General features: G+C 39.7%; 1 protein-coding gene across 6 annotated transcripts in view; it reads right to left on the bottom strand.

Moving 5' to 3' along the window:
- The window catches only part of TSPAN12 (tetraspanin 12), a 63,702-nt gene that overhangs the window by 12,350 nt on the left and 37,209 nt on the right, over nucleotides 1-14,143 (bottom strand). For all 6 annotated transcript variants that reach the window (XM_029955744.1, XM_029955736.1, XM_029955751.1 and 3 more), the window contains 2 exons: nucleotides 11,146-11,253; nucleotides 6,685-6,828 (listed from right to left, as the gene is read on the bottom strand). In XM_029955744.1, the coding sequence (XP_029811604.1) occupies nucleotides 6,685-6,828; nucleotides 11,146-11,253 (252 nt within the window). The remainder of the gene's footprint in view (nucleotides 1-6,684; nucleotides 6,829-11,145; nucleotides 11,254-14,143) is intronic.

Raw genomic sequence — 14,143 nt, 5'->3', positions numbered from 1 at the left:
GATCATCACTGAGCAGATTTGACTAAGTTTATGTTACTGCAACTGGTCAGTCCCTAGCCAAGGGCCTAAACTGTTACCTCTGGCTTCTGGTCTTACACTAATCTTTCAACACTCACCTCTCATTTTATTTTTTTGTGCGGTGATTTACTTGGTCCTAAGGAGAATCCCACTTCTAGTAATTTAAGACCAGGGCTACCTGGGAGAAAAATAATCTCATAGCTATGTAGAACTTGCCAGAAAGCCATACCCCTGTTCCCCAGCATCTCCTTTTGTATCTACAATACTCTGCCATGTCTCCACCACAAAGATTGTTAAGGAAATATCTCTGTGTTTAGGATGTTGTGTATGAAAATTATAAAATCAAAGTTGTTTCTATTAATCAAAGCAGACATATAGAATTGACTCACCTTTCTAATGTTAAAAGAAGAGTGTTCATCAAAAGTGCTGAAGGCTAAGATGCTGCCCAGAAAAGTAAATGTGCACAGATTATAAAGCAAATACCATTTGCCGATGACAACAGGGTACAAAGGAGATAAAGAGGAACAGGACCTCCAATCTGTGAGGGGCGACAGCTGACACAGCAGAGAACACACAACAGAGAGAACAAAAACCTGGAACGAACCACCATCCCACGTGGCTCACCGAGAGCTGGCCCACCTTCAACCTGGGGGAGCGTCTCCGATCTGTCCATGAACCTACCTTCTGGGAGTACCATGGACCTCTACATGCTCGTCACCCTCTGGGGTCTTCATGCTGGATACCGAGCACATCCCTTCACTTCCACACTCCCTGGCCTTCCCTATCACCCTCTGTGTCCACGTTTTCTGTTACTCAGACCAGAAATAAACAACCACCTAAGAGGCAGAGTGGTTTGGGGCAAAATTACTTGGTAATTACAAAGAATATTTGCTATTCAGACCCCAAATCACATGGAATCTATAAAGACTAAGGGTCTAAAGGGAAAGTGTTCCAGGGGCATCCGGGTGGCTCAGTCGGTTAGCGGCCAACTTTGGCTCAGCTCATTTGTGAGTTCGAACCCCGCATTGGGCTCTGCACCAACAGTATGGGGCCTGCCTGGGATTCTCTCTCTCTCTCCTGCTCCCTGCCCCTCCCCTACTTGCTCTCTCTCTTTCAAAATAAGTAAATAAACTAAAAAAAAAATGGGGCGCCTGAGTGGTTTACTTGGTTAAGTATCTGAATTCGGCTCAGGTTATGATCTCATGGTTTGTGGGTTTGAGCCCCATGTCAAGCTCTGTGCTGACAGCTCAGAGTCTGGAGCCTGCTTCAGATTCTGTGTCTCCCTCTCTCTCTCTCTGCCCATCCCTGCTTGTACTCTGTATCTCTATCTCTCTCAAAAATAAACATAAAAAATTAAAAATAAATAAGATAAAGGGAAAATGTTCTGAAGGCACCAGCTGTGTGGAAACCATCTCTACCCAGCCCTCACATCAGCTGCTGCGAATACTACTTTTCCGAAGAAGCCAACAATATCTTTTAACGGTGGTCTTTCTCCTAACTACAAAACAAGATGTGCCTTTAGAGATACATCTCACTTTACTCTCTGTTCCTCTTTGTTTGACATTTTGAACTGGTCCTTTTGAAGGCGGGCCTGTTGTGAACTTGTTTACTTGCATTTAGTTATCTTGAGGCAGCATACGGAGGAAGAAAACTTAATTCCAATCCCTCTGAAAGATGTTTATGCTTCATTTCCCAACAGGGGTAGCAAACACGGAAACTACCTCAACGACCATGGTTTGTCACACTTTTTGGTATGAAATCCCAAGAAAAGCTGGTAAAAGCTAAGGATCTTAGTCCTTGAAAAACATACATATGAAATATTGAAAACAATTGCAGCAGTACCACGTCTCCCTGGAAGCCCGTCCAAGAAGAGCTCAGATCCACTGGCAAGAGCTTGATAGTCTATGCTCTACAAAGCCTTTTTCTCTGCTACCTTCTTTAAGACTCTGTCTCTCCATTTTTCTTCTCCAGATCAAGTCTAGACAGAGACCTTTAGTAATGACATGGTGGAAAACTCAGCAGGTAAGAGAAGGAAGAGACATTCCAGTCTCGTATTCTACCAACGTACACTCGGAGTCTGATGTTTTGCTGAGGCCAAGCCTCACACCTGGTATTTAGACAGTGTGGTCACAAAAACGATCCCAAGAAACAGGGTAGTAAGCAGTCAGTAATCACTGACTAAGCTACCTCTGGGTGAGCTTTTGCACTTACAGTTTCCTAGGCTAAAAAAAATTCTTCAGTGGATTTTTTTTTAAGTTTATTTATTTATTTTGGAGGTGGGGGGAGGGGGGTAGCATGCATGGGGTAAGGGCAGAGAGAGAGAATCCCAAGCAGGCTCTACACTGTCAGCATGTAGCGTGACATGGGGCTGGAACTCACGAACCGTGAGATCATGACCTGAGCCTGAATCAGGAGTTGAATGCTTAACTGGTGAGCCACCCAGGTGCCCCTTCAGTGGATCTTTGCATCGATTGCTCTCAGTGCAAATGTCACTTCCTAAAAGAGTAGGTGCATAACCATCCTATGAAGCTCCCTCGCCAAAAAAGCCATTCTCCAGATCACAACCCAACTTAACGCTTACCGTTACCTGAAATTATTTTTATTGTTGTTTTCTTTCTTTCTAAATGTCTATACTCCTAACAAGAATGTAAGTTACACAGCAGGAGAGTTTTTGTAACAGTCTGTTATATCCTCAGCATTTACATTAGCACCTGGCACTCACCAAACAGTGTGAATTAATGAATATGATGGAACCAAATTGATGGCCAGAAATTTTCACCTGTGATTCTTACATCTCTACTTTTATACAAGTGTGTAGCTTATTACAGGTATTGGAGGAGCTGTGTGCCAAATCCAACAATACCTCTGATGGGAGTGTTTCTAAAATGTGCAATTGTTGCTTTATTTCTGCTCTTGTCATTTTTCACAGGTTTCAAATGTGTCATAAAATATTATTGGGTCAGGGACCGTGCAGGCCACCAGATGGTTGAGAATGATTTATTTCCTTGATTTCAGACTCCTGAAGAAAGCTTGCAGGAAGAAAGCCACTTCTTATCTCTGAGCTTACAGAATATGAAAGATAAAAGAGACCTTAAAGTTCAGCTAGTCCAGATTCACTCTTAATTTAAAAACCCATTCTACCCACCAATGATATGGTTATCTGACCTTGACTTTAATATTTTTAGTGATGAGTCACTCATTATTTTATAGGAGAGCCTGTGTCATAACTGACGGATTTTGATGAGCAAGGTCTTCCTTCTATTGATTCAAAATTTCCTTCCTGTAATGTCTGGCCCTGGGAGCAACAATGAGTAACTCTAGTTCCTGTTCTGAATGATGAACTTTGAAATATTTGAAGACATCTAAAATATCCCCCCTTAGTATCTGCTACTTCAGAATAAGCAACATAAATACCTGCAGCTGCCCCTCGCTTGTCCCTCCCTGTTAGCCGCCTCATCTTCCAGGTGGATGGTCTCTGGGCACTCTTCAATTAGGAAACATATGTTCTCCAGGGCAAAGTGGAATTAAGTCTTATTTTCAATGATGGGTTTAATTGTATTTGTACCATAAAGCTACTAAGTGATCCACTTTTATAAGTCAACTATGCATATAATTATGCACTATATCATTACCAATACCAGCATCTGTTATTAATTATAAAATGCAAAAGCAGATTTACTATAATATAATGCACCTCCATTTATGCTGGAAGTCTGTCTAAAGAATATCTCATAACTGGCAATGCTAGCTTGCTACTGAAAATCTTTTGATGAAAATATGAAAAAGCTTTTAAAATAATCTGGCTCTTCAACCTGCACATGCACAATAGTGTGGCTTCTTTCAATCTTAAAATCCTTAGAATAAGCAATTATAGACAGACTGAATGTGAGGCATTCCATTATAAATACTACTAGTGGAAATAATCTAAGATAAACTAGTAAAAATGAATGGCATTTTTATAGCAAAAAATGTTTAGCGAAAATTTAATTGAATGCTTTCAACCAAAGTACAAGTGAAGTGAATATATCCATATTCTGACTTTACGGGAAGATCTGGTGGATTCATGTTTTTCCATTCTTATGATCAATATTGGTTATAATCGTATTATCAGTATTAATCACTAAAGAAAGTAAAGATTCTGTATAGCATTGTAGCCCAATAATTTCCCATACTGACTTGGCCACTCCCCAAAACTAACAAATGGATTACGTTCACACTAGGAAAGTTGATAAGTTCCCATTCACATATACACTTAATATCTATACTGTAATCATCTGTGGTTTTAAAACCTAGTGGTGAGTTATATTTGAATACCCACAGTTATGTTTGCATTTAATAATATCTTAGAAATACTAAGCATTGTTTTCTGTTCTATGGCATGAACAGGACCTTAACTGTTGAACTGATGAATTGGCCATCCTCATTTCTTTTCACCCAAAGAAAAAAAGGTGTAGCATAATCACTAAGGAACTCAAAAACACTGACCCAAAGATTATTTGATTACCTTTTAAAATTAACAACCTAAGTAATTAGTTGTTTCAACAATTCTTGTTATGAGTTGAATTGTGTTCCCCCTAATGCATATGTAGAGGTCCTAATCCCCAGAACCCCAAATGTGATCTTATTTGGAAATAGAGTCATTGCAGATGTAATTAGTTAAGATGAAGTGATACTGAAACAGGGTGGGCCTCTAATCCAACATGACTTGTGTCCTTAGGAGCAAAGTGAAATCTGGAGATCTATACAAACAGGGAGAATCCATACGAAGATGAAGGCGGAGATTGGGGTGATGCTCCTACAACCAAGGAGCATCAAAGATTGCCATCAGACCATCAGCAGCTGAGGGAAAGGGCATAGAACAGATTCTTCCTCACACCCCTCAGAAAGAACCAACCTTCCTGACACCTTGACCTCAAGCCTCTAGCTTTCAGAACCATGAAACAATAAATATCTTCTGTTTAAGCCACTCACTTTGAGGTACTTTATTACAGCAGCCCTAGGAAACAAATACAATTCTAAATCTCTTAAAAAATACTTGGCACACTTCTCTGTGGCACTTCAGGGCCCAAAGCACTTATTTTGGATATGCTTAATGTGGCATAGTCTTGTCCTCTGAGATGAATTCTTTATCGAAGCTATAAATATGATGGACCATTTGTGGAGGTAATCTGCCATCTTTTTCAAATAAGTTAATTTACACCATAAACTAATGAAACTGATTTTTGTGCATCTCCATAACTGACTTGGGCAGCCTAAAAGATGTTTTGAACAATAATAGTATTTCTGGGGGAAAATGGGTAGCCTCTTAAGGTAACTATCTTGAAATATATAAAAATGTAGGTTTTATGAATCTGGATGTCCCGTTTTAAAAGTTTCGCTCTTTATTGCCATACTTTATGGTAAGCCGGAGGTTTTCAATGGTGCTTTTGGATACCCAGATGCTTGACTGGAGATGTTTCTGGGAAATGATCCTAGCCCCTCAGCCTGAGCAGCTTCCCTTGCGTCTGATTTATATTTTGAGCTTCCACTCTAGATCAAGGCTGGAAGAAAATTTTCTGTAATGTGGAAATGTCTTATATCTGCATTGTCTAATACTGAGGCTGCAAGTCTCAAGTGGCTTCTAAGCATTTGAAATGTAGCTATTTGAACTAAGGAAATGAAATTTTAATTTAATTTAATTTTAATTTTAATAGCCACATGTAGCTGTGGGTGACTGTACCGGATGATGTAGTTCTAGATTTTAATTTGAATTAAGATTCTGCTGCTAACAAAGTTTGAAAATGAAAGAATGGGAAAGCTTCTGCTAACAAAAGGAATAACTGATGATTCTGCTAAATTCTCCCAGAAAACACAGACATGCAACTTTCTTGGGCATGAGATGATTGATTCTAAACCCAGTGAGCATCTAATTTCTTTAGATCAGCTTAACCAAAACTGACATCGCTGATCATTAGCCAGTAGGGGGAACTGAAGAGTAGAAGACAGCATTTTCCCTGGAGAGTGGGATTTTTTTTTTTTTTTACAACATATGCTTTAGTCTCTAAGGAGGCCCTAAGATACGTAGTCTATTCGAGAACTCCAAACCTTTTCTTCCAAAATATTCAGAGTTCTTTATACTCTCTGCATGCTTCTGTTTCCGAAGGATCTCTAAGAGGCAAGAGAACTTGGTTCTAGACAATGCAGTTTAAAATCCAACTGATTCTAAATCGAGTCTTCCACAATTTTTTTGTTCAATTTCTCTTTTTAATGTTTATTTATTTTTTAGGGAGACAGAGAGACAGAGCATGAGCAGGGGAGGGACAGAGAGAGAGAGAGAAGGAGACACAGAATATGAAGCAGGGTCCAGGCTCTGAGCTGTTGGCACAGAGCCTGATGCGGCGCTTGAACTCATGAAGCGTGAGACATTACGACCTGAGCTGAAGTCAGATACAACTGACTGAGCCACCCAAGCGCCCCTTCCCCCAATTTCCTTTGCTAACATGTGGTAAGGTTCAGGTTTTTATACTGATTCTTAGCTCCTCTCTGGTTTCTCCACAAATAAGAGTGTAATTTTAAGGATCTTTATATTTAGACCAAAGAGGAAAATTTCATTGGAAAATTGTTGGTTCTTAAAAGTCATTATAAGAAAACTTGTATGCATGATAAGTTCACCACATACGGCCTTACCTCTTGGTACAGGTCACTGAGATCCTCCTGGTGGGCCTGCTTGGAACATCCAGGGAATTCCCTAACACAGCAGGAATCCGGGGGCCAGTCCATCTCTGTCATTTCCAGCCAGTCGGTGAAGTACACCACCCCACAGCATTTAAACTGCAGAAGAATAACTGGTCAGGCTCAGCAACTACAAAAATATTTTCTTAACTTACAGAAGATTAAACGTTAAATTTCTTAAATGTTTGTGCCCAGAGCTAAACTCGCTTCTGTCATCACCTCGTGATATGTGTACATTCTATGTTGATGACAAAAATGTAGCAAAGGACTCTATAACGGGACAATTCTGAACAATAATGCTCATAACACATGAGGACAGATCAGCATGGCCAAGGCTCTCCACAGTGTACAGTCCTCCACAAGCGGCCCTACAGCAACGGACTCCAGATTCACAGTAACAAAATCATTAGCTAGAATCTTATATTTACCATTAAACCTTTGGCAACTAAAGAATAATTGATCCATCTATTTGCACATTACCTAGTTTAACAATTTAACTGCTTAATACATTCAGATATTAAATTAAAAGTTTCCATTATCTCTGTAGAAAGAGCTGTTGACCAAAAGTCCACATCACAAAGATTACCCAACTTGGACGGCTGAACCAGTAAATTTTCAAAAACTTTTCGAAACATAAACACAGGTTTGGCCAACAAATTTTTATTTAACTGAATGAGAATCTTGAAATAAAGTATCATAGTTTATCACCACAATCTCAGAAGAAACGGTGGGCCTCTAGCTTGAATAAAATTGGATTTAAGGAAAACTACCATTGTCTTTTGTTCTTTTTTGTCTCATTTCACCAAGGATTAGCAAAAACGTTCTCTGCTGAAAGTTTAGAAACACTGCTTAAGGACATATGTAGATTAGGTGCAGAATAATTAACTATGATAATTTTCTACCCTTGGGTCGAGAGAGTTACTCTTCCATAGAGTCAAAAACAAGGACTCTGGGCAACCGCTGAGAAGAACTTTGCCAAGAGTGACTGGTCTGCAAATTACGAAGCCCAACAGACCGATCTGGGTCCAGGATTAACACCGTATCATAAAATGTCACAATCCACCATTTCAAAATCCAACTAAACTCAACTATGAAGAATTCTGAACTTCTCATGTAAAATGAAACAAGGAAAATACTAAAAACCATTTTACACTTCTTCATTTGCCTAAATATCTAATTTTTAAAAAGGAAAAAAACCATCTTAAGACTACTGTAAATGATAAATTATTGATGCCATGAGTAACACTAAAGTTTTCTGAGAAACATTCATTTTTAGTATTTTCCTTTTATAAACTTGTTCCAAAAGCTACAGACATACCATAAACATCATAAATTAAGTCAAACGTAATTTGACATCATGTATTTTACATAAGGCCTTGAGTATCCATAAAAAAATATGTAGTAAAAAGACTTCACTTTCTAAAAATCATAAACTACTATATTTCCAAGCAGGCTTTTTAAATCCTTGTGCTTAGAGAAAACCTACTTCTCTCCTCTCCTAAGGACATATGTTTTTCTATGTTGATGACAAAAGTATAGTTCTTGGAACTCAAACTCCATCCACACTGGAACAGTCCATTTATCTGGCCTTGTCAGGAAATGAGGTGCTCCACAGAAATGACTTTTCCAAATAACTTAAGCATACCATGTTCAGTGCCAGATATTTCTTTTTAATTTTAATAAGTCACCGAGTCATTTTTTTTTCCATTTTACATAGTTGTTTTTCTTTATCAACAGAAGATACTGAAGCAGTGGTGAAATTTTTCCTGAAAATTCCCCTAAGTGGTTCCTCCATTATAGTACACAAGACCATGGTTTACATATTCTCACAGTTAACTTGCCTCCTGTAAAATCACATTACGAGACAGGGCTACTCTTGCCTGCATCCCGTGAAACCGGAAAATACCACATCACATACAAAGAAAGTGAAGTTCTAATGGGTCAATTGACTTGCAGAGATCACTGACCAGTATGTGGCAGGAGCCTGTTTATTCCAAAGCCTCTGCTCTAATCATTAAGGTAAAATAAATAAGTAGATACACCTTTAAAATTCAATTTTTAAAAAGGATATGAAATAAAGATCACTAGGGCTTGAGTGGGCATCCACTAAAATGAGGTACATGCATTGAACTGCACTGAATGAGGGTCAGAAAAACTGGGGCCTGGCAAGGTCACTGTTAGCTCTACAATCTATTTTGCGAGAGGGGTGTTATGGGCTAAACTGTGTTCCCCCTTCCCCAAATTCACCCCAGATTGTGACCACCTTTGGAGACAGGATCTTTACAGAGGGAATTAAATTAAATAAGGTCATAAAGGTGGGCTCTACTCCTCTCTGACTTACATCCATAAAAGAAGGAGAAATCTGAACGCAGGTATACAACAGAAGGAAGACGATGTGAAGACCAGGGGAAAGACTGCTGGCTACAAGCCGGGAGAGAGGCCCAGAAGAAATCACCCCATGCCCCTTGATCTCAGGCTTCTAGCCCCCCAAACATTTCTGTCGTTCAAGCCCCCCAGTCTGTGGGAATTTATTATGGTCACAGCCTTAGAAAACTAACATGAAGGAGCTTTAAAAGACTCTTTCAGGGTGCCCAGAGGTCTTCACCACCTCCTTTTGGGTGAAATGGCCTATGATACGGAGGAAGGAACTTACCAGGCAACAAAGCTAAAAACATCTGGGGGTGCCTGGGTGGCTCAGTCGGTTAAGCGTCCGGCTTCAGTTCAGGTCACGATCTCATGGTTTGTGGGTTCGAGCTTCGCATCAGTCTTGTGCTGACAGCTCGCTCTCAGAGCCTGGAGCCTGCTTCAGATTCTGTATCTCCCTCTCTCTCTGACCCTCCCCTGCTCATACTGGCTCTCTCTGTCTCTCAAAAATAAAAAGCATAAAAAAAAATCTGTACTATCATTTGCAGTGCCATACCTTGTCTACCTAAGTAAAGCTCCTCTTTGTGCTACTGGGAAAAAAAAAAAAAAAACTCACCTTGCTTTCTAACCTGTTTTATCAGGCCTACATCAGAAATCCCAGGAAATAAGAAGCTCTGGGCCGGCTCCACCCAGGGCAGCAACTGAACACAGCTTACCATAAATTCCCTAATGCCTCACCTATTTTCCCTTCGTGTTGCTTTTAGTACAAATGAACAGTAAACAAACAAAGTCAGGAAGCATTTAAATAAATAGGAAATCTGTGTCACTGTGATACTTTTCACCATCTCAACAACTGTAACACAAAGAGCCAGATTTGGAGATTATCCTCGACTTGAACCTCTGTCCGTATTCCAAACAGAGTAACTGAGCAGAAAGCTGGATATCCATCCTGTAAGACACTGCCTCTCACATGCACTGTGGCCCAGCTCTAAATGAAATAAAAGGAAACAGGTATTCTCGGTCACCCCGGCATCTCCGGTCACAAGAAAACGGCTTGGGTAAAGAGCTTGGTTTGAAGCAAGATCAGCGGTTAATTTCAAGTCACCATTTTAAACATCTAAATATAGTCTGTGTCTGGGAGGATGATTGGGTTATGTGGAAGTTAGGTAGGAAAAGCTAAAAGCACCTGTACTTTTTGATGCTGTAGTTAATAACTTTAAGCTAAATGAGATCAAACTAATGGTCCCATTCAATCTTCTCAACAATCTAAATAGTCAGGTAATTTTATTATCCCTGTTTTACAGGTGAGGAGACAGAGGCTAAAGAAGTTAAGTAAGTTATAGAAGCTCATGTAATGGTAAGGAGCAGAGCCAGAATCTGAACCAAGATCTCACTAGAAAGCTCATGCTTTGTTAAAAAAAAATGTTTCTTTCTTTATTTTGAAAGAGAGCATGAAGGAGGTGCAGAGAGAGAGAGAGAGAGAGAGAGAGAGAGAGAGAGAGAATGCCAAGCAAGCGCTGTGCTGTCTGCACACAGCCTGACACAGGGCTCCATCCCACGAACAGTGAGATCACGACCTGAGCTGAAATCAAGAGTCAGACACTTTACCGACTGAGCCACCCAGGCGCCCCAAAAGCTTATGTTCTCAATGATATACTGATGCTTAATTCCACAGTAAGAGCCATCATTTAAAAAAACACTTTAAAAATATAGACAGCCCTAAAGGTCATGGAAAATTATCTATTCAAGTAAAACTTGGATATTTATCCAGAAACTCTCCTAAAACTTCACAGTAGTTTAGCAACATAGCTTTCAAGAAACTCTTAAAATATATGTGAAGCATGTGAAATGAAGGGGAAAATGGTGCACACAGGAAGAAAAGAAGGGCATGGAGTCACTTAAGGTATTTCTCAGCAAAGAATTCCACCAACGGTAACTGGATCTTAGACTTCACTTTTCAGTCCAGAGAAAATGACCAAAGCCAAAGCTTTGAACATTTTGAAAGCGTGCCATTTATTCCATACCCTCTACCTCAGAAATTGTAGTACTTACCTCTCTCTGGAAAAAATTCCAAGCGTGAGTAAGCCACCGGTATCTAGGTAAGCCATAATTCGTCATTCTGGCTTTCAAAGTGACCATGTCTGACCACTGTACTGGAACCTGGAGATAACGAACAAAATATCAACAGCTGGACCACACAAACACACACATTCAGACACACAAACGTTCACACATTCCCAAATACAATTGCTCACAGACTCTGACACATAGTTGGAAGGCACTGCAATTAACCGACGCTATTTTAAACTTATACTTGTGGCCCAAATTAAGCTGAAGGCTATTAGCTCCTTATTAAACAATTTCTATGTGTAGATGTTTGCAGAGAATGAGGAAGTTTACATTAAACAAAGAAAAAGAAGCAAAATAATTTAATGGCAATATCAAGCATTAGGAAGTCACAGAACAAGAGCTTTATTGTATATCCTACAGGTCTAGCTGAAGAGCTCTTCATAACAAGTGACCCCTGCCCAGAAAAGCTCTTTGACTTGACTTCGGAATGCTATGGAGTTGGTCTTTGAAGTGACTGCAGATTATAGAACTAAAATAAAGGGATAAGAATTAAGAAGGGAAAGAAGTCAACTCAAGTCAAGCCTCACTCTGGATAAGTATGTAAATATCTTTCCAAGCATTGGCTTCTGGACACGTGCTAGACTTTTAGAAAGACTACTTCTCAAATTAAAGCACTTTTTGTGCTTCAGGTCTCCAGTCACCAGGCACCGTGTCCCTTAACAGGGAGTTTTACCATGACAGCTTCAGGTACACGGCCCACAGGTGGCCAGAAATCTAGTCAGCGTATCATGCGGCACTTTAGCTACAAGACCAGGGGGGAAAGTGACGTGTCCACGTCACCGTCTCGCCACACGTGTAATGCTATGTTTAGAATATGCACCTGGGAAACAGGACAGGTAACCACATCTGATCTATGGGGTAATACAGACCAAACTTAGCCAGACAAGCTGGATGCTAACTCAAGGTCAGGACTATTTTGAAATCTTATTTTAAAAGACAATAATATCAATAGAAGTAGTTTCAAAATTCCTGAGCACAGAGATTCTTCATTGTTTTCCTGTGTTATTTTTCTTTTTTAATACTTGGAAATGCACATACAAAAGAACACACGCCAACACTTGGGCACACAACTTTGTTGCCCCAAAAACGGTCTAACGAGGTACACTTCATGTTCACACTGTTTCAACAGAGTTCAGGGAACTGAACCAGAATCCAGGCTCCTCACTACAAATTATTATTTCATATGCTTTTGAACAGAACATAAATGGAAATGAGATAAATTCTTTAGAAATTTAAAAATCTGAAATAGTTAACATTATTCATCCGTCTAGACAAAAAATGAAGAGGAGGTGACTATAAGCAACAGAAAGAACAGGGAAACAGACTAATGTCAAATCTCTCGATTTGGTTGTTAGAATAGCCTTATTTTAAATTTTATTTTACAAAATAAATATAAGTTGTTTCCCTCTTGTGACCACAATCAAGCTGAGACCAAATATGGTAAGAAACAGAGATCGTTGAGGTTCTGGCACAGAATCCTGTGATTTGGCCATAAAGGAAAACACACACTTATTGGCTCCTTGCATGGAACAGTTACGAGCACAAAGCCCATTCTATGCAAAGGCTGGGTTCTGCAAAATTTGGCAGCTAATAAACTTTAATGGCACTTTTCATTCACACTGCTATTAGAGCAAGAGCAATAAAAAAAATTCTGACAAACTTTTTGTCCAAAGAACCATTTTCCACATTTCACTTTTAAACAGCCCAAACAGCCTGGTGACTTAGTGGGAAAGATTTATATAAGCAAAGAGTGAGTATGCACTCAACTGAAATGGCGGTGTGCATCCATTTAGCACCACTGTGATACCAAGACGACATGTGGCGACTGCCCCTTGCGGGATAGAAGAAAGTATCTTCTAGAATTAGATTATATTAGAATCAAAACGGTTCCTTTCAAATACCTTAACTTAATTCATTTCATATTTGTTGTAACTTGGGAGATTTATCAAGTATTAGTATGATGTAAAAACTATACAACCATTTGAAAATCCATAGAGAGCAAACTTATTTCTAAAATCCTTTAATTATCAAACAGAACATGATCAAAAGCTGAGCTGATCGGATCAGAGATTAAGTATATGACTACTATCTATTGCTTGCATGTCATTTTATATTTGTATTTTGTGAAAACAGTAAAAAATTAGAAGAGAATATCTCCTTATCAATAAAGCATAGAAACTGAGTCTGGACCGAACTACTCTTTTTCACTCCCCTAAATATACAATGCTACGAGGGATGGAGTGAAAATGGGATTCTCAAACACAGCAAGAAGATTCCTATTTTAATAGGAGATTTAGTTTTGAAGAAAGTGTTCAACTTTATCAAATTAGTTAGAACCTGCCCTGGCTATTCAATTCTTAATAGAAAAAAACCAATATTATAAATTCTCTCTTCTTACTAAGAGTTGTCAGACCGGGGAAGCGCGAGTGTCTTCAGAGGGCTCCAGACGTGTGGCAGTCAGTGCCGAAGCATCGTTTCCGGGCAAATTCGAGTGGGCAACGTGCCCGTTAGTCTGCAACTGCCGCTTAGGATTCAGAACAGTCTCACAGTACAGTCACAGACTCACCACAGAATCTTCAATGACGGTATCGGTACTGACACAACTTCCATTCCACCACGCAACTGCTGAAATGCCTCTCTGGGACAGGTACAAAACAGTCTCTCTCTTCTTAAAAGCTCTTACATTTTAAAATGTTGAGGATTCACCTGGGGAACTTGTCACAAACGCGAACGCCTGGTCCCTGCCCTTTCTCCCTCTATCCTGGCCCAGTGCCCGGCAGTTTAAGAGAACTGAGCCGGGTGACTCCTGCTGTAGACGGTCCAAAGACTACTTGTTGGAAAACATCATCTTCCTGAAACAGAATTACTCCAAGATGCTCGCAGGGGAAAAACCTGGCCTGCGACCATGAAAACAGCCAGC

This window comes from Suricata suricatta, chromosome 2 (assembly GCF_006229205.1).
Source record: "Suricata suricatta isolate VVHF042 chromosome 2, meerkat_22Aug2017_6uvM2_HiC, whole genome shotgun sequence".
NCBI lineage: Eukaryota > Metazoa > Chordata > Mammalia > Carnivora > Herpestidae > Suricata > Suricata suricatta.
Note: the sequence above shows the minus strand (reverse complement) of the source record. Positions and strands in the feature narration are given on the sequence as shown.